This window comes from Raphanus sativus, chromosome 9, assembly GCF_000801105.2.
Source record: "Raphanus sativus cultivar WK10039 chromosome 9, ASM80110v3, whole genome shotgun sequence".
NCBI lineage: Eukaryota > Viridiplantae > Streptophyta > Magnoliopsida > Brassicales > Brassicaceae > Raphanus > Raphanus sativus.
The window spans coordinates 12261033-12280646 of record NC_079519.1 but is presented as its reverse complement, the minus strand read 5'-3'; the positions used below and the strand labels follow the sequence as shown (position 1 = coordinate 12280646).

The 19614-nt window shown below is 32.2% G+C and overlaps 2 protein-coding genes and 1 pseudogene across 2 annotated transcripts; 1 reads left to right on the top strand and 2 right to left on the bottom strand.

Annotated features, from left to right (window-relative positions):
- Positions 1–217: 217 nt before the first annotated feature.
- On the bottom strand, positions 218–2350 carry LOC108838828 (uncharacterized). Its single transcript, XM_018611699.2, has one exon. It carries the CDS (start codon positions 2303–2305, stop codon positions 218–220), a length of 2088 nt encoding a protein of 695 aa, XP_018467201.2. The 5' UTR covers positions 2306–2350.
- A 3004-nt stretch (positions 2351–5354) lies between these two features.
- LOC130499824 (UPF0496 protein At5g66670-like) lies at positions 5355–7558 on the bottom strand (annotated as a pseudogene).
- A 10494-nt stretch (positions 7559–18052) lies between these two features.
- Positions 18053–19243, top strand: LOC108829720 (protein transport protein SEC31 homolog B-like). Its single transcript, XM_056995410.1, has 4 exons — positions 18053–18159; positions 18314–18499; positions 18580–18793; positions 18876–19243. The coding sequence occupies exons 2-4, from the start codon at positions 18368–18370 to the stop codon at positions 18965–18967; spliced, it is 438 nt and encodes a 145-aa protein (XP_056851390.1). The 5' UTR covers positions 18053–18159; positions 18314–18367; the 3' UTR covers positions 18968–19243.
- The last annotated feature ends 371 nt before the right edge of the window (positions 19244–19614 follow it).

Below are 19614 nucleotides of genomic sequence, written 5' to 3'. Positions count from 1 at the left end.
AAAACAGAAAAAAAAAACAGCAGAGATCTCTTCTTTATGCTGTCGATGTTCTATTTTAAACACCAAAAACAGTGGCTTTTGCATAAAAAAAAGTACCATTACCAAACAAAAGTCTTGGAGATAACACAAATTAGTTTCAAAACACATCAAACATAACCATAGCATAGCAACACACAATAAAAACTAGAAAAAGACAGAAAAAAACAGAAAAAACATTTTAGTTGATCTCTTGGCTAAGCATTGGTTGTTGGGAGCTTGTCTTGTTCTTCTTGGGTGGACGTTGAATCTCAACACCAATGCCAATACAGCCTCGTGTGTTGTGTCCAGCTGCTCCACATCTTCCACAATGGATGGTTCTTCTTGCTCTAGAAATTTTTGTTGGAGACTCTTGTGTAACCTTTGTTTTCTTCTTGCTCGGTGACTCGTTCTTCCCCTTTATCCTCTTAGGAATCTTCTTTCTTCCTAACACTGAATCTGTATCTTCTGTTGGAGGCACAATCACAGCCTCGTCAGTCTTGTTCCAAAAATTCACACCATGAACAGCCTCAATTGGTGTTTGGTATTGCATTCTCCACTTTGAAGTGAGATAGCAATCACCAATGTAATCCTCTTTCTTTCGCTTCTTCTCTACAATAACTTTCAGTGCATGACGACAAGGCAACCCAGAAATTTCCCATTTTCTACACGTACAACTACGCTCCAACATCTTTACTTTGTATGATGAGTTTTTCTCCTTCACTTCAAAGCTTTCATGACCACAAGGATATACCTGACACGGCCTGATCTTTGTCTGCTCTAGTTCCACTCTCTCCACTGCTTTAATACTAAACTTTCCTCTGTGTTTCATTGATATAACTTTTCTTGCCTCTATCCGAAGCATAGCTCTTCGGCGTATCGTCTCTAACATCTCCACAAATGGCATATATCTTGCAGGGTCTATGGCATGGTTAAAGGATTCAGATATGTTGTTACTTACATCATCACATGAAGATGTTGGTGAGAAGAAAGCAAGGCTGCAGTTTTTGGGATTCTTCATCATCATTGAGTTATAGACATCCATGTCGTATGCCTTAACTTCATCCACCCTTTTGTTGTATTGAGCTGTATTGTAACTCTTTGCGACCTTCCAAAACAATCCTTTCATGTCAGCTCTGTTAGGATATACCTTCTTTAGGTTTGCGTAGATGTGTCTTGCACACATCCTATGCTCGACCCGTGGTAATAAATCTTCTACAGCATTTAACAACCCCTTTTGTCTGTCAGAAATCACAGTAAATCCATTACCATCTTGCAGGTTTAAGTCGATTTGCAGCTTCTCAATAAACCATCTCCAGTTGGGTTCATTTTCAACATCAACAACAGCCCAAGCAATGGGGAACATCTGGTTGTTGGCGTCTCTCCCGACTGCTGCTAACAGTTGACCTTTTGTTGTGCATTTAAGAAAGCATCCATCAAGACCAAAGATAGGTCTACAGTGGGAGGTCCATGTCTTCTTCAATGCAGCAAAACAGACATAGAATCTGTAAAATACATCACTACCATCGTCACCTTGGACTGTCTCTAGATGCACTGATGAGTCCTTATTCGACTCTAATAACTCAACTCTGTAATCTCTAAGCCGTGAGAACTGTAAGTCTTGCTCCTCTTTGATAATTTCTAATGCCCTTTTCTTTGCGTTCCTGCACTGATCTATGGTTGCAGTTAACTCCCAACGCTTCTGAATATCTTCTAGAATCTCTTTCGGCATTAATTTAGGATTTTCCCTTATGTCATCAACGAACAACCCAGCAATAACCTCTTGTGTAAGCAGTCTTGAACGTCCACTCCTCATGCAAGTGTGCTCCTTCATTAACACTTTAACTAGCCATTTCTGCAACGGTTCTTCATAAGAGCAGTAAATCTTCCACATACATTGTTCCTCTCCTTCTTCAGCTTCACTAGCACATTTCAATTCTGATTTGTCTTTCTCCCAACGCACATACTTAATATTCCACCTATGCTTTAGCACATAGTCAACCATAGCTTTTTTGAAAGCCTCCAAACTGTCAAAAGCTTGTCTTAATTTCAGATCACCACTGCCTTTTATGTACCTCAAGTACCCTTCTTTCTCAACACCATCTTCATCATCGTCTGAACATACAGGTGTAGCATACTCATCAAAATCTTCATCAACAAAATCAGCCACATTCCTTTCTACTCTTGCTTCTTCATCAAATTGTTGCTCATTCCTCTCGGCCTCATATCTCTCTGCCTCTGAATCTGCCTCATACCTCTCTGTTTCATCCCTCTCTGGCTCATCTCCCATGTCGCCTCTCTTTCCTTCCTTCTTCTTCTTCGTTTTGTTTCTGCAAATCACGTTAACCCTAATAATTATTTTCCCCAAATTGTATGTGTTAAGTCAAGGCAACAAAACTACGTAGTTTTGTCAAAAAGATTTTTTTTTTTTTAAATTTGGTTCGTCACTAAACCGACCAAATCTGTTATAGGTTCGTGTGTGCCATGTCAGCACCCGAAGCTAGGTAAACCGAAATCAGGTACGGTTATGTAGTAATTAACCAGATTGCAAAAGTTTATGGTTGAAATTCAAAAAAATAATTAGTTCATGGTGTTTTAAGCTTGATCCGATAGTTCGTGTATGAAAACAATGGAGAGATCATGTTCATGATGGAATTGGCCGTTTTCCCCCTGAAAATACCTTCACTCCAACCCATTAGATAATAAACAAACCTGAAGTGCTTTAAATATGGAATTGTACTGCTTCTATGTGTATAGAACTTTGAGGTGCATAAACTATTTTATATATCTATTCAGTTAATGTTTTATATAGTTCTATTAGCTCAGTTTTTAAATGGGATGATTCTATGTACTGTTGGTTTGGGGTTAGCATGTTTAAATGTCTTTTTTATAGAAAAAGGTTTAAGTGTTACAAAAAAAAAATAGAAAAAAGTTTAAATGTTTACTATATACTCTTAACAAAGTATTAAGTTTTCTAGAATTTTAATTTTAAAAATACAGGCTCTGGCTCTATTATATCATTTAAGAAACCAAAAAATATTGCTAGGATGATGATTTGGTTATTCCTAAGTATTAGGATAATAGTTAACATTAAATTTAGAATATTAACAGAAATATATAATATTAACCATACTCTATATGCTGTTTTAAAAATATACCAAAAATTGAGAGATATTTTATGTATTTATTTAGTTAATGTTTTATATAACTATATTATTAAAGTATCAAACTGGATGATTATTTTTACATCATATTGGGTTTAGGGCGAAGTGATTTTCAGGGTTAATGTTTAATAATAAACGTCTTCATATGAGTAGTATCAGTACAGGAACTTTTTAAAAGGTTCTATACAAAAATTTTAAATGATTATATCTATACAGTGTTATGTTGAAAAATATGGTCTGACATATATGTACATGAAACATGATATTATTATTAGTTGAATGATCATAAAGTGTAATGGTAGAAAATATTAGAATTCATTATATGTCATGATTAACTCACACATTTGTGGAATAATTAATTAAAAGGGAAAATCCCATGAAAAAACCTCCAAAGTGGCAAACACTTCCATTTTAAACGTCCAACTATTATGTTTCCATAATAAACCTTGAAACTAAAACCATTCTTAATAATAACTCCAAGAGTGGCTCCCGTGTTTTGTGTAGTATTAAGGTGTACAAAATTACAAATTTTGTTAACGTCGTAGTTAGTTCCGTTATATTTAATAAAACATGTGCCTTATTAAAATTATTTATATTTTAACAGTCTATATTTTTAGTTTAATTACAGGAATTGATTTAAAATCCCTAAATTGGTTTATAGGGTTTAGCCGTCGTTAAAGTTCGTGAGAGCAAAGAACAGAAAACTCAGAAAAGTATATCGAATATTGAAAAAAAGAAAACTTCGTGGGATATGTTAGAGACAGACGACATGGATTTAATAATTTAAATTAATTCCTGTAATTAAACTAAAAATATAGACTGGTAAATATAAATAATTTTAATAAAACACATGTTTCATTAAATCTAACGGAGTTAACTACGACGTTAACAAAATTTGTAATTTTGTACACCTTAATACTACACAAAACATGGGAGCCACTTTTAGAGTTATTATTAAAAATGATTTTAGTTTCAAAGTTTATTATGGAAACATAATAGTTGGAGGTTTAAAATGGGAGTGCTTGCCACCTCGGAGGTTTTACATGGGATTTTCCCATTAATTTACAGTATTTAAGAGAGGAACAAACATGTATTTAAAGCATATCATTTTCGTGGATTCGTTTATAGTAAGTATTAATAGTTTAATATAAGAGAGATTAGAATATATGGGAATAGCTTCTTTATAAATGCTGTAATAAGTTTCTTTCTAAATTTTAGAATACGTTTTAAGATTTAGATAAAAATTAATTAATTAAACTAATAAATATAAGAGTGGCATTACCTTGTAATTATATAAGAAAACCAAGGGTAGAATCCTATTAGGGATTTTGCTTTAATAGTATAGATAAGAATCAACATGGTATCAGAGCTCCAATGATTCGATGGCCAATTCAAGTGTAAAGACAAGCAACAGTCTGCAAAAAAAATAAAATAAGAGAAAGTAGAAATTAAAACTATGATATTAAAAATCAGAAAGCCTGATATCGATAATCAAAAGGCTGTGATATTGATAATCAGAAATCGTGATATTGATAATTAGAGGATTGTGATATTACATAACATAATTCTGATCATATAATTGCTGACATAGATATGGAGACAACACAGCAAATAATTCCGATCTTCAATTGAGAAACATACAGTTTTTGGAAGATCAAAATGAAGACAATCCTAAAGACGAGAAAGCTTTGAGATGTTATAGAAAATGGAGTTACATTGAGGTTGTCTTCTGAAAACACGCCAGCATTAACCAGAGAGATGATCAAGTTATAAAAGATATGATGGCAATGCAAATACTCCAAACAGCAGATTCCGATGTTATTTTTCCAAGAATTGCTCCTGCAACAAGTTCAAAGGATGCCTGGAATGCACTAGAGATGGAGTTTCAAGGGAGTTCTCAAGTGAAAATGATTAATCTTCAATTTCTTAAAAGAGAGTATGAGAATTTGAAGATGAGTGAAAGGGAGTTCTCAATACATTAACTTTCAACACAAAGTTAATTGATATGGAAAATCAACTTCAAATTCATGGAGAAGAGAAGTCGGATTATCAGATAGTGCAAAAGATTCTTATTTGACTCCGAGAGAGGTTTGATAGTATTGTGTCCGTACTCAAACAAATTAAAAAACTAATTGTACTATCAGTTATAGAGTTAATAGGCACATTGAAAGCAAAAGAGAAATAATACAATATTAATTTATTTAAAAGTAACATAAATCGATCCTATTGTATATGATGGATATGGCCGACATGACAAACTGAAAGGACAATGAGACGTAAATCCCAATTATGATTCACACATAAAATACGAGTTTGGCACACTTCAAACATAAATATAAAAGTGTAAATGATGTCAAAAAAAATATATATATATATAAAAGTGTAAATACATAGGATAGTTTACTTCTTCCCTTTCGATGACATTGATTTGGTTATGTGTTCCAGAATTTGTACTTTCCCCGCAGCGACACATGTGCTACACGTAGCCACAGCTTCACCAACTTCCTTGATTACCTCAGCAAACCCAGTCACTTCGCTAACGATTTCTTCCATCACAAGTTTTACGGCCTCCTCTTCTCTATTCACTGCAGCAACATCCACAGAATCCAGAATCAATGAGAGCCTCCCAATAAGCTTCTCGACTAGGCTGTTTACCGTATCTGTCCCTTGGATGTTGAGAGTCGTCTTGTTCTCCATATCTTTGACTAACTCTTTCTGTCTATCCAAATCCCTCTCACGGTTCTTCATCACCTCATTGATCAATATTCCTGCAGTTCCAATCATGTAGTTCAACCCAGTCGCAGCCGTAATGGCAGTATTGAACGCCAACGGAGGTACGAATGCTATGCATACGTAAGTCTCTACGGCCATAAAAGTCAAAGCCGCAGAAGCGTAAAGAATAGCCACCAGTCTCCTCCTTCTCTTTAATTTCGCCTTTTTTTATCAATCTTCACCAGCAGCTCATGGATCTTCTTTAAAAGCACAAGGTGCTCCGAGCGTACAGATTCCAACTGATTCTTATACTCGTCACCAAAAGGATCGCCCATAGCTTTAACCTTGTTCAGCTCCACTAACGTTTCGGCGTACTTCTTCTTCTTCTTCTTCAGGTTTCCTTCAAAATCCGTGTCGTCCATCGACTCTTTTTCAAACTTTTTGATCGCAACTTTAACGATCAAAAAGCTTAATTTTGCTTTCTTGGTGCACTTCTCCACGGTATTAAATAGATCTAAAGTTTTCGTGGAACTCTCATAATAGAGATCAACCAAAGACCTTAGTTCTTCGTTCTCCAATACATCTTTGCTGGCGGTAATTTCCTCGGCCATATCTTCGTTCATTTCAACTAGAAACCCGCACAGCGACTTGACTGAGTTTAGGGAATAATTTTCAGTTTTGCCTCCTGCAGCGAGCTCGCTCTTCAATTTGTTGAATCGTTGCTCAAACAAAGAACCATATGATTTGAGCTTTGGATCTTCTTCACAAGCAGTTGTGTAAGCATTCTGGTTTTGTTTGTTGGTTCCATCTTTATCGGAACTCCAGTATTTCGACAGTAGTCCACAGACTATTCCAACAGCCGCCATTGACCTTATACTTGAGCTAATCTGGAAAGGAAAAAAAAAAAGAAATTCAAGAAAACTCACATAACCGTTCTTACCGTTTAATTTGTCCTAAGCAGATACAAATTTATTTTATTTTTGTTCAATGTTTTCTAGAACTAATTTATTTTTGTTCACAGTTTGAACTTTCAAACATTTTTTTTTCTGAAAAGACAAATTAATTCATTACTACTAATTCATTTGTTCTAAGCATTTAAAACATATACGTATCTCCAATCAATAAGTCTTTTTTTTTTCTTTTCTTTTTTTGAAATCTGTTTCATATGAGAAATACAAGAGTTTTTCTATAGTTACAAATCAGTTTTTCTACAGTTCACTACCACTAGTGCACTATCTATGAAGTCCCAAACATCACGTCTACTATCATTTATGAAACAGATCTAAATTAATTTTGTTATAGAACTATGCCCTAGACGAATGTTTAATACTTTTCTTTTTTTTTTTGAAAAAACGTTTAATACTTTTCTTAGTGGACAGATTAAGTTAACATCAAGAAAACTAAGATTAATTTAAATCCCGCGTAGGGCACGAATTTAACTAAATCAAAGAGATTACACATATTAAGATGAGATAGGCTTAGCTTGAAAAAATTGGGGAAAATTACCTGAACTTGGAATCTTGCTCAAGACAAGAGTATGTCGAGATTATTCTGATCTACAAATCTATAGTTACTCGACTGGTGCTGTTATAAACTTGGTAGACACAAATATATATAATCAATCAATAGCCACCCACCCTTGATGCCGTGGCAAAGACGTCGATCTTGCTGGGAGTCGGGGGGGACCATAACGCGGAGAAGTAAAGTCCACCTTCGAAAATACGTCCATCTTTCTGCGAGTTGGGGACACCATAACGCGGAGAAGAAAATTCAATAGCTACGATTAAAACGTCGAACCTTCTAATCGCCAATCTAGAAGATCTTAATGTTGTTTAGCATTGTGATTATACTTGTAACTATGATAATATGCTTATATATCCATCATCAAATCATTAAGTTCAAATTGGTCTATTTATCTTTCATGTTTTTAAATTACCTCAATTCATTTTCCATCTTTCTCCTTCTTCCATTATTCTTATTTTTGAAACCTTTCTTCTCAAAGTTTTTCACAAGATTTCATGTTACTCCTCACTTTCTTTTCATTATTTTCCATTATCCACGTAAGTGTAGACATTCCTCTAAAGTCTTCTTCTTAAAGTCTTTATGACATCATTTTGTCTTTCCTAGCACTTTCTTTTCATTATTTTCTCTTTTCCACGTAACTCCAGGCCTTCTTCTCAAAGTACTTTTGTTTTATTCTCTCTTTACCTACAATACAACTAATAATTCAAGTCAAATCTAAAGTTGACTACTATATTGTAACTCAATACATAACATTAAACTTAATTGGTTTTTAGCATTTTTACAAGAGGGATAATTTAAATTACCTCAATTCATCTTTCATATTTTTTAACTACCTCATTTCATTTTTCATATTTTTCCCTCTTCCACATTTCTGGATTCACTTCTTCTCTATCTTCCAAACCTTTTTACATCATCTAAAGTATTCTTCTCAAAACCTTCCTCAGATCATTTCATCTTCTCCTCATTTTTTTTCTTCTTCAATTTTCCTCTTCCACGTGATTTGCAGTCCTTCTCAAATTATTTTCATTCTCTCTTTACTACAATATAACTAAAAACTGAAATCAAATCTAAAGAAAATTAGTAAATTCTAATTCAATACTTATAACGCGAAAAATTCTTGGGTTCACCCACATGGTGAACCTAACCAATATTATTTTGTTATTTCATATTCAGTATCTTTTAAAAAAAATATTGTCAAATTATTTTTATAAAGAGGTTTGGTAGTATTGTGTACGTACTCAAACAAATTAAAAAACTAATTGTACTATCAGTAATAGAGTTAATAGGCACATTGAAAGCACAAGAGAATTAAAAATTGGCATATCTATCTATATTATTAAAATAGGAGTACAAATATAATTTACTCCTTAGTTTTGTAAGTTATTTACACTCTAATGCCACTGAAGTTATAAATAATCTTTACATTAATTAATGTTGTCATTTCCAATTAATAAATACATTTTCCTAATTCAAATTCATACCTACAAAAACGGAAACAATTTATTAAATGTAATCTGTTTTATCAGCTAAATTACAGTGTGAAAAATAGAGAAAATGGAAATGGTAAAATATATATATTTTTTTATTGTGCCATTGCTTTAACCGTAACGTGCATTTTTCTTCTTCGCATACAAACAGTGGAGGATTACTATAAGCTTTTAAGACAAATAAAAATCATGACTTCAAGTCTTCATTGCTAGCCTATCATACATATATTCATTAATCCTAAAAGTCCAATGTTCAATCACGTTCTCCATGTTATCATATGGATATCACCTGTTTGTGGAGTAAAATGTGCAGTGTAATGATCAACACACATATTCTCAAAAAAAAAATGATCAACACACACATTAATTACTGTAACATATAACCGAGATAGATACAAATATATTTCTTAGAGGATAAAATGCAAACAATCTATACAAATCGATTTTGTAATCTTTCTACATAAGTCAAATCAATAAATTCAGAATCCAAACAAAATATCCTTTATTAGTCTATCCAAACCTATAATTAAAGTGGAGTCTTTATTGTATGTATAAAATATAGAAACCAGAGCCTAGATTTTCCTTAATTATTATATTTACGAGAAAATATATTATCTTATTTTTCCAAATAAATTCTTGATCAATTGATTTGTCGTAAGAGACTAAGAGTCAACAATAAATGAAAGATTTTGTGAATAATTAGCAACCAAGCAATCTATATCATTAAAATAGAAATACAAAATTGAAGTAACCCTTAGTTTTCATTTTATTTTAAATGAACAACATCAAAATCAATTTATATATCATATAAAATCATTTATGAATAAATTATTAATATAACGATTTCATAATATAAATCTAATTAGTTATATAATACAAATTTAACAATTATGTAATACATATTGTGTAATACAAATTTTGTATATAATGTAACAATTATGTAATACCTATTAATTTACAAATATATATAATCATTAGTACAAAGAACAAATTTAAAGTGAAAATAAATATTTATACGGCCACAGATCAAACTATAGAAATAAACAACTACATCGTAAGATTGTTTTTCTTTTACAAATTTATTTTAATTCCAAATATTTTTGTTTATTTTATTTGTTTTAAGGAATGCTAAGATTTCGGAATCGAAAAAAATATGACCCACTTTTATATTATTTTAGTTATGAAATTTAAAATTTATATCAAAATATTTATTAAAATTTTAATTTTAATTTTTATTATAACTATAAATATTAATTTTTAATAACGTTTAAATATTATAAATATATCATTTAATATAAAAAAAAACTAAAAACATAAAATAAATAGTTCTAATTTAATACCGTTAGCAAAAGACTAACCATAAACCCTAAATTCTAAACCTTTGGATAAACCCTAAACCCTTGGATAGATCATAAACCCTAAGATTTAGGGTTTATCCAAGGGTTTAGGGTTTACCCAAGGGTTTAGGGTTTACCCAAGAGTTTAGGGTTTACCCAAAGGGTTTAGAATTTAGTATTTAGGTTTAGGGCGTAGTATTTAGAGTATATGGTTTAGTGTTTTGCTTTTAACTTTTTTTTGTTTGTAACTACTATTGTTTTTATTTATTTTTATCTTTAAGTTTTAAAAATATAATATAACGTGACAATATTTTATATTTTTATTAAAAGATATTGAATATAAAATAAATAAATTTTATTGGTTGATAAACTTATAGGTTCACCCTAGGAGATGAGCGAAAGAATTATTCATACATAATCATATTATCATAATTACAAACTCGAACTTTATCCGCATACGTGTGCAGATATTTGATTTGATTTTTATATATATTAATTATTTTTAAAGTGTGTAGTGGTTAATATTTCTAATATTTACCATATATTAAAAGGTTACATGCCTTTTAAACATTTTTTTTTTGTCATCACATGCCTTTTAAACATAAAAATTGAATACGTAACATGTTTGTAATTGACTTTATTGTTATAAACCATAATTTTATTTTATATTTATCTTATTAATTTTATTTGATTATAAGATAAATGAATATATATGTGAAACAACACATATAAATATTATATTGTATTAAAAGTTAACTATTCACATGTATACTATACATTTAAATTAAATAATTATTTATATATTACAAATTTTTTAAATATTATAAATAAATATTTAAATATTTATTATTATTTTATGTGTATGATAACATAGACTATTTACCTACAAAGAAAAAAACATCTAACATGATTCTAATATGTTAAATTTGAAGTCTGATTATTAAAACACAATATTATATATTTAAATATATATAAATTGGAAGTAGATTTTACTGTTTTGCATACATATACAAACCTTAGATTTATACAATTTTTTTGTTCAACAGATTTATACAATGTAACTCATTTAAATAAACCAATATATTTCATAAATATATATAATTTGAAAATTATATATTAATATATATGAGAAAAAACTAAAAGAAAATTGTAACAGTTTTCTTAAGAAACACACATGTAACTTCTAAACCTAACTAACTTATGCGGAAAACTTTGATTTATCACTGGTTAGTGTTATGGTTAAACATATATTTTATGAATCTTTGGAATATATAGATACTTACACCAAATTTTTGGGATTACATAATCTTTGAGAAATCCTCCTATATATTAAAAGCGAAGTACATTTGACACATGTCGCTCATAAGAGCTTCTCAGCCGAAATCTAGCGATTCTATTGGTTGATTTTTTGTAATTTTTGTTTTTTTGTGTGGTCGAGATGCTAATAGGAAAGTAACACTAATTGCTAATCTCATTAATTATAACTTGCGCAAAATAATAATAAATACGTGTATTAATAAGTTTCCTTATTACAAATTCAGAAAACCATTTATTCTTGATGTCGATCATTTATTATATGTCTTAATGGCATAATACGATTTATATATAATTAGGAAACTTATTTTTATGAACATACCTTACTTATAGTGATTACTTGTGTAAGTAATACATGATATCATATGCATAATCATTTATGACACTACAAATTTAATATATTTCTTTAAACGAAACTAATTTTTATTAACATATCTTACTAATAGTTATTACTTGCGCAAGTCTCGCATCATATCATATGCATAATCATTTTATGACACTACAAATTTAATATCTTTTCTTACACGAAATTTAATTTTATTAACATACCTTAATAATAGTGATTACTTGCGCAAGTCTCGCAAGTAATACTCTTGACGTCATTAATACTCTTCATCCTCACTTTATATATATAGAGTTCAATGTCGAGTTCAAGCAATACAACCATTCTTCTCTTTTGAAAGTCAAGATCACACAGTTTCATTTTTATTTTCTTTTGTAGTGTTTATTACTAATATAGTGATATATACTTATTCTCCTTTAACCGAACTCTTATCATTTAGTTGTCTAACACATATCTTTTTTTATGGCTGCTTTGCTTAAGAATGGGAGAATCTGCTTGATTTTTTTGATATTTGCTTGGATTTTATTGATGGTGGCCGCAAAGAGAAAGGTGTTTTAGTTCATTGCTTTGCAGGAGAATCTCGAAGGTAAAATTATTTAGTTTTTGTTTGTTGTTTTTTATCTCTCACCCATCTGCTTGGCCAAGATTTCTTGATTACTTAATTTAAGTTTTATTGTGGTTATATCCACATTATAGGCAGATATATTGCTCCTGAAGTTTTTTTTTTTTGACGGCAAACGGCTATTCTATTACTCAAACTTGAGGTGGTCTGGGTAACCAGACCGGAATAGAACAACTAATAAAAAGTAACTTCCTATAGAACGATCTCGCTGTCTTAGCTAAAAAATCTGAAAACTGGTTGCGCGCTCGAGGAACATACGAGATTTTGAAGTCCGAGAAGCAAATCAGTAGCGTTTCTATCCTCTCCAGCTCCGTAGCAAAGCGTGGTCAAGCGTGAGGCTCTTTGATCATAGCAATCAGATCCTTGCGGTATGTACCAAATCTCTGGCATGTCGAATATTGAAGCATGTTCTCCATCGCCCATCGCAGTGCTTTTAATTCCAAGTGCAAGGTTGATTCTCGTCTAGGTATATTTCTTGTTCCCAAGAGTTGAAGCTTCCCACCACTATCCATCCAGACCCATCCACAGCCACTAAATTGATCTTTACAGGATCCATCGATTAAGCATATATTGCTCCTGAAGTTTTCACTAGCGAAGAATATGACACAAAAACTGATGTTTTCTCCTTTGCTTTGATCGTTCAAGAGGTAAGTCAAAACTTTTTTTTTCCTTATTTTTTTGCTGTTTCTTTGTTCATCGACAACCTAATAGGAAAGTAACACTAATTACTAACTTCATAACTCGTTCCTTGCGCAAGAATATTAATAAATACGTGTATTAATAAGTTTCCTTATTACAAATACGGTAAACCATTCACTCTTGATATCATATTTATTACATTGCTTAATGCATTTACGATTTGTATCTAATTAGGAACTTATTTTTATTAACTTACCTTACTAATATTGATTACTTGCACAAGTTTCGCATCATATCATATGCATATCATTTTATGACAATACAAATTTAATATCTTTCCTTAAACGGTTTCACTATTTATTATATAAATATTACTTTGGCGTCATTAGTATGAGAACATTCACTTCCAAGGGAAGTTTGATCATTTGAAAACGTTAATCAGTTTATTATATATAAAAGATATTTTCAGCAGAAAACAAAAGCACTGAACTTTGTATGCTTTTAGTTTTTTTTTTTGTTACTTCTAATAACCTATGAAGCCATACATGATATGATCTGTTTTTGTTTTTCTCGAATTTGTTTTTATTATGCTGAAAAAATGAGCTTCTTTCCCATGAATTCTTATCTTATATTCACATTTTGATTGTTTGTTTTCTAATTAAAAACTTTATGTTTGTGATCTTTTGAAGGTTTTCGAACTACCAATAAGTATCAGCACTAAGTAAGATACAACTTTGTGGTAAAAATCTATATGTAACTTTATTAGTATGGATCATATGTATATAGGTTTCTATGTTGGAAATATACCTATTAACAGATTGGTATGTTTTCTAAAAGTTGTTTTATTTATTGTTTAGATAAGTACGGAGGACTTTGATGAACGGGCAATCTTGAAGAAGACATTTTGTTTTCACACAAAGAATCTCTGGTGTCAACGAGGTACTTATTAACCAAACCCACTTTGTTTGTTTCATTTCTTATAGAGCTTGATTTCTGTTCTCCAATACACCAAACTGTTTTTGTTTTCTTACAAAGCACTGTGCAACATCTACAAGGTGTCTTGAACCTGACTGATTTTCTGAGAAGTGAGAGTTTATCAAAGAATGGATCAAGCAGAGACATATTTAAATAGACTCAGGTTAATTTGTAGATGAATTATGACAATGACTTTTCTTTTCAAGTCATATATGATTAGATCACTCTTTATTTTCTTCAATTTTTTTACATGAATTAGACTGTTGTCTTCTATAAAAATCAAGGTCAATCAGCTTTATTTATACATCATGGTTGATTTTTTTTTTTGGGTTATGTCCAAGTGTGATTAGTTTCATGTTGTAGGATATTTTAAGAAAATCACTATCACAAAAGAAAAAAAAATCATATTCTGTAAAATCAGTTCTCATTTTTTTACTGTATCACTATTTTCAAGTTGACCTTTGAGTGGTGATGAAATTATAGAATTTCTAACTATTTTCAAGTTCGAAGTAAGTCCTTTGTATTTTTTTATGTGAATCTTCTCAGTTTATATATTTTTCCTCAGTTTCCTCACCTTGACTTCTGATTTTGAATCTCCATTTTTTCTTAAGAAATATTTTCTTGGGTTTGTCTGTATTTTTCTTTTTATCATTTCTTAGCTTAAGTAAGAGTTTCAATCTGAATCTTGGATTTAGTATTGCAGGACGATGGTGAGAGGAAAGATATATATGAAGAATATCGATACATTGGCAAGAGACTATGAAGGATAGGGTGTTATAGTTGAAGTACGCATGACTAATCTTGTGACAGGTGATTAAGAAGATGACGAAGAGAGTGAAGATAGGCCAAAGAAGCATAAGCTATCAAATGCTCTCTGATTATTTTCAAACTTTTACTTGCTCTCTTTTTCATTCGCTCTCCTGGACATTGCTCTCTGTTTATTTCTAACTTTTTTACTTCCAACACAATTGTGTTCTGTTTGGATCCATTTTATATATTAAAAATACTAGTGTGAATTTTAAATTATTGGCTGTGAATAGGACAGCTATTCTGTTGAAATTTGGAATTAAAATACAATGGTGGAGACTTGAGCAATTCGAAGTAACTTGGCTAAGCATGTAAGGGCATGACTGGTTTCCCCGCTACCACCCGCAAACGCAGCTTTTGCGGTTCGCAGCGGTTGTTAGCGTTTCGAAACAATCATAGAAAACGCTACAAATCGCTTCAAACCGCTCCGAACCTCTTAAAATCAAAAGCTGGTTCCAGCTAGCGTTTGCGGTTGCGGGTGGTTGCGGGAGGATAATTTTTTTTTCTTTAAAAACAAAACCAATAAAAATAATACTAAAAATATCCAATAAAATTTTTAAATTGAAATAATAGAAATTGTAAAATGTATACATATTATTTTTAATTTATATTATAAAAAATTAAAACCAAACTATTTTCTATAAATTTAAAATTTTAATAATATGATTTTATAAATATAAATTTTATATTTATTATATTTTTATAATTTTAAATATTTTTATAATTATATAAAATGTAAATATTGTTAATTTATTATTTAACAGATGTTGTGTTTGGTAGTTTACCAGTCATAAGAGTCCCACAAACGCAATAATTACTAACCGTTGTACCAGTCGTACAAATCTCTAGAAAACGCTTGAAACCGCAACCACCTGCACCCGTAAACTCCCGCAACCGCAAACGCAACCGCTACGGTTAAACCAGTCAGGCCCTAAGAGAATCTTTATATGAGACTGAACAAAATAATAGTGATTCTCTTCAGATTAGTAACCTAGACTGCTCAAATATTACTAGGGGACAAAAGTAAACTGTCACCATGGTCGCGGGAAAAATGCCCTAACTTGACCACATGATGGCTGCATCGTTTTCTTCTAGATTGTGTAGTGACCTTACAAATTTAAAGATCACTATAGTTATGCCAGACAGCCGAAAATGGAATGTGTTAATGTGTGCCTTGATATTAGGTGTTTCACACTTGCTTAAACAATGATTACCAATGAGAGAATATTTCATGTGAAAAAAGTCACCGGACATCTACAATTAAACAATTGAAATAACTTACCAACAAGACAGGTTAGAAGTGCATAACACACAACAAACTGCATAAAGAAAATTACATGAAAAGACTGGCAATATACATTCAAATCAAGATGTAGATCAGTAAGTAACAATGAATTAGGCTACCAAATAAAGTAATGTTTTTAGGATATTTATTTGATCAATCAAAACCATAAGTTTAAAACGTCTAAATTTATTTTTGAAATTTTTTTGTTTGGGTGATTTTAAAAATTAATGAATTTACTTTATGTATGTTCACAATAAAGAATAAAAATATTATTTTAATGATTTTTGTTATTTTTTAAGGGAGAGAGAGAAAGAGGTATTTAGGCTTCGAATGGTGACGAACCGCCTGCAGCGTTGTGAATAGTAACAAAAATCTCTACATATACCTATATATCTTTATGTTTTTGTTACTATTACGACTTCACCGTACTCGTCCCAAAGTTGTCCCGCACGTTACCATTCCAATTCTTAGATAAAGAGAGATAGAGAGCGAGACTGAAAGAGAGACTGAGATATATATATATAGGTGAAATAGAGAGAAATTAAAGATTATGATAGAGAGAGAGAGACAAAGGGAGGGTAAGAGAGAGACACAAAGAGATATAAAATAGATGAAACAAGTGAAATAGAGAGAAACTAAATGTTGAGAGAGAGAGAGAGAGAGAGAGAGAGAGAGAGAGAGAGAGAGAGAGAGAGAGAGAGAGAGAGAGAGAGAGAGAGAGAGAGAGAGAGAGAGAGAGACTGTTTTGACGGCTCTGAATTCGTCATATCTTTGGGAGCACTGCAAAGTCTTGAAGCTAACAAAAAACATGAGATTGCTCGCTGGTCTTACTGATGATTCAGCAAAAGAGCTTCAATCCTTCTCAAAATGGATTTTAGATATTGGAGATGGAAAAATAAATTTGCCTAACGACGGTCAAGTTGAGATTGACATCCCTTCTGATTTTCTGATAAGAAATAGTGGAGAAGATTCTATTGAGACTATGGCAAAAGAGGTTTATGGACAAGCTTTTCAAACCTCAAAAGATAAGGATTTGTATAGACATCGAGCCATTCTCACTCCCACAAATGATGAAGTGGATACAATAAATGATTACATGCTTTCACAGTTGCCAGGTAACATGTTTTGTGTTTATTCTTATGTTCCAGTAACTTTTTACATGTCACTAAAGTAAATGATTTACATATGCTTTCAGGTGAAGAGAAGGTTTACCTTAGCTCTGTCAGTATTATCCCATCCGATGTTGATGTAGAAGAAAATGTAGTATATCCTGCAGAGTTTTTGAACAGTGTTAAAGTGGCTGGACTGCCTAGACATTATTTGAAGCTGAAGGTTGGTGCTCCTATTATGTGTCTCTGTAACCTGGATCTTGCAGATGACTTATACAAGGCCTGTTCGTTTGGTTGCCGCCGGTTTCAGCGTCAGCGTCGGCGTCGGCGTCGGCGTCAGCGGCTGCGTCAAACTCGTTTATCTGATGTTCGTTTGGTTGCCGCCGACGCCGACGCTGACGCTGACGCCGATTGTTGTTCGTTTCGAAGACGCATGAAATTGACGCAGCCGCATGACGCCGACGCATGACGCTGTTTTGGGTTGTTCGTTTGGTTGACGCTGCGACTATTTTCATTTATTCATATTTTATTTTTAAAAATTTGTAAAATTGTATTTTAAATAAATAAAATGTAGTTTAAATATATTTACATCCATAAGAATATTATGTTTAATTGGTAATAAATTTTTGGTCAAATATAAAAATATTTGATGTCATAAATCATAAGCTAAATAAAAATAAAAATAATACATCAAAATCATACATTTAATTTTCGAAATTATCACTTCAAACAAATAAGGCAAATATGTTTACTTTTGCTCTACTCTGTACTTTTCGAAATAAGGTCACCCAAGTTCTGGAAAGAAACTCTTGCTCTACTCTGTACTGTAAGCTTCTCGAACTCTTTACTTTTCATGTCTTACTCATGAACCGAGATGAACAACTCGTCAGTGTGACATGATGCATGGAACTGCTATGTGATTCTGGTCACTATAAAACTAGTTTTTAATGAATGCTGCTCTTGTATTCACTGGCAAACAGTTTGCACAAGGAGAACAATGGGCCACCCTGTGTGATGTACTTGCCTCAAAGTTGATGGATGCTGGTAACACTCTGGCTGCAGTTCTGTGCTACATTTGCGCAGGCAATGTTGACAGAACAGTAGAAATTTGGTCAAGGAGCCTTGCAAACGAGCGTGAAGGAAGATCTTATGCTGAGCTTCTTCAGGTGTGTATCACTTTCCAGGTTTTGTGCATAAATTAAGTTGGGCTTCTCTACTTATATTTTCTGCCCTTTTCGTTCAATAGGATCTTATGGAGAAGACTCTTGTTCTTGCTTTGGCAACTGGCAACAAAAAGTTCAGCGCATCTCTTTGTAAACTCTTTGAGAGTTATGCTGAGATATTGGCCAGCCAAGGGCTTCTTACAACGGCAATGAAGTACTTGAAAGTTTTGGATTCTGGTGGCTTGTCACCTGAACTTTCTATATTACGTGATCGTATTTCCCTTTCAGCAGAACCTGGTACGTATGCAGTAGTAATTTGATTTATTTTATAGAGTTGAATTCTGGTGATAAACTAATGTATATTATACTGCATCTGCAGAGACTAACACTGCAGCTTCATGCAACATTCAGCCTCAAAGCACCGTACCATATAATCAGGTCTCATTTTTTTTAGTCAGCAACTGTCTTTAAACTGGAGCCTGGATATCTCTGGAATCCATTAAGCTTCATGAAGAGAACTAATGCTTCAGACAGATTCTAGTTATGATATGAAACCTACTCTGTGACTGAAGCTATGATTCTTAGCCGAGTAAGCTCTTGACTCTGTTCTTTCCTTCTCCAGAAGGCCCGTCTCCACCAAACCTCAAAAATATTCAGAGAAATGAGTGATGATGTACTGCCTAAACAATCAACTTGACCAATCAAACTTGCAGACGTTTGCGTCTTCTTCTAGCAAATCCAACTCCTGTATAAACAAACACACAGAAAACTTAAATCTTCAAATCTTATCAACATCATTAATACACTAAAAGATTTCAAACACTAAAACTAATGTGAAACCAAAACACTTACCACTCAGAACAATCCTCGACAGAGACTTTTATCAACTCATCTCACACTTGAAGAGTATGCAACATACCATCAAAATGTTTTAGAACAGAGCCCATCACTGTCAGTATAAACAGAGAATGCACCTATTACCTAAAAGACAGAGAACTCGAGATGGGTTTGTCGGAGAACAGAGAGATGCGTTGGAGTCGAGAGAGAGAGAGCCTGAGATCGAGAGAGATGGATAGAGGGCTTGAGATGGAGATAGGGCTTGAGATGGAGAGATGGAG

Coding starts and splice junctions, on each gene's coding strand:
- LOC108838828 (XM_018611699.2), bottom strand. CDS start 2,305: ATGGGAGATGAGCCAGAGAGGGATGAAACAGAGAGGTATGAGGCAGAT.
- LOC108829720 (XM_056995410.1), top strand. CDS start 18,368: ATGGATGCTGGTAACACTCTGGCTGCAGTTCTGTGCTACATTTGCGCA. Junction 18,500..18,579: donor CTTATGCTGAGCTTCTTCAG/GTGTGTATCACT, acceptor TTCGTTCAATAG/GATCTTATGGAGAAGACTCT. Junction 18,794..18,875: donor TTCCCTTTCAGCAGAACCTG/GTACGTATGCAG, acceptor CTGCATCTGCAG/AGACTAACACTGCAGCTTCA.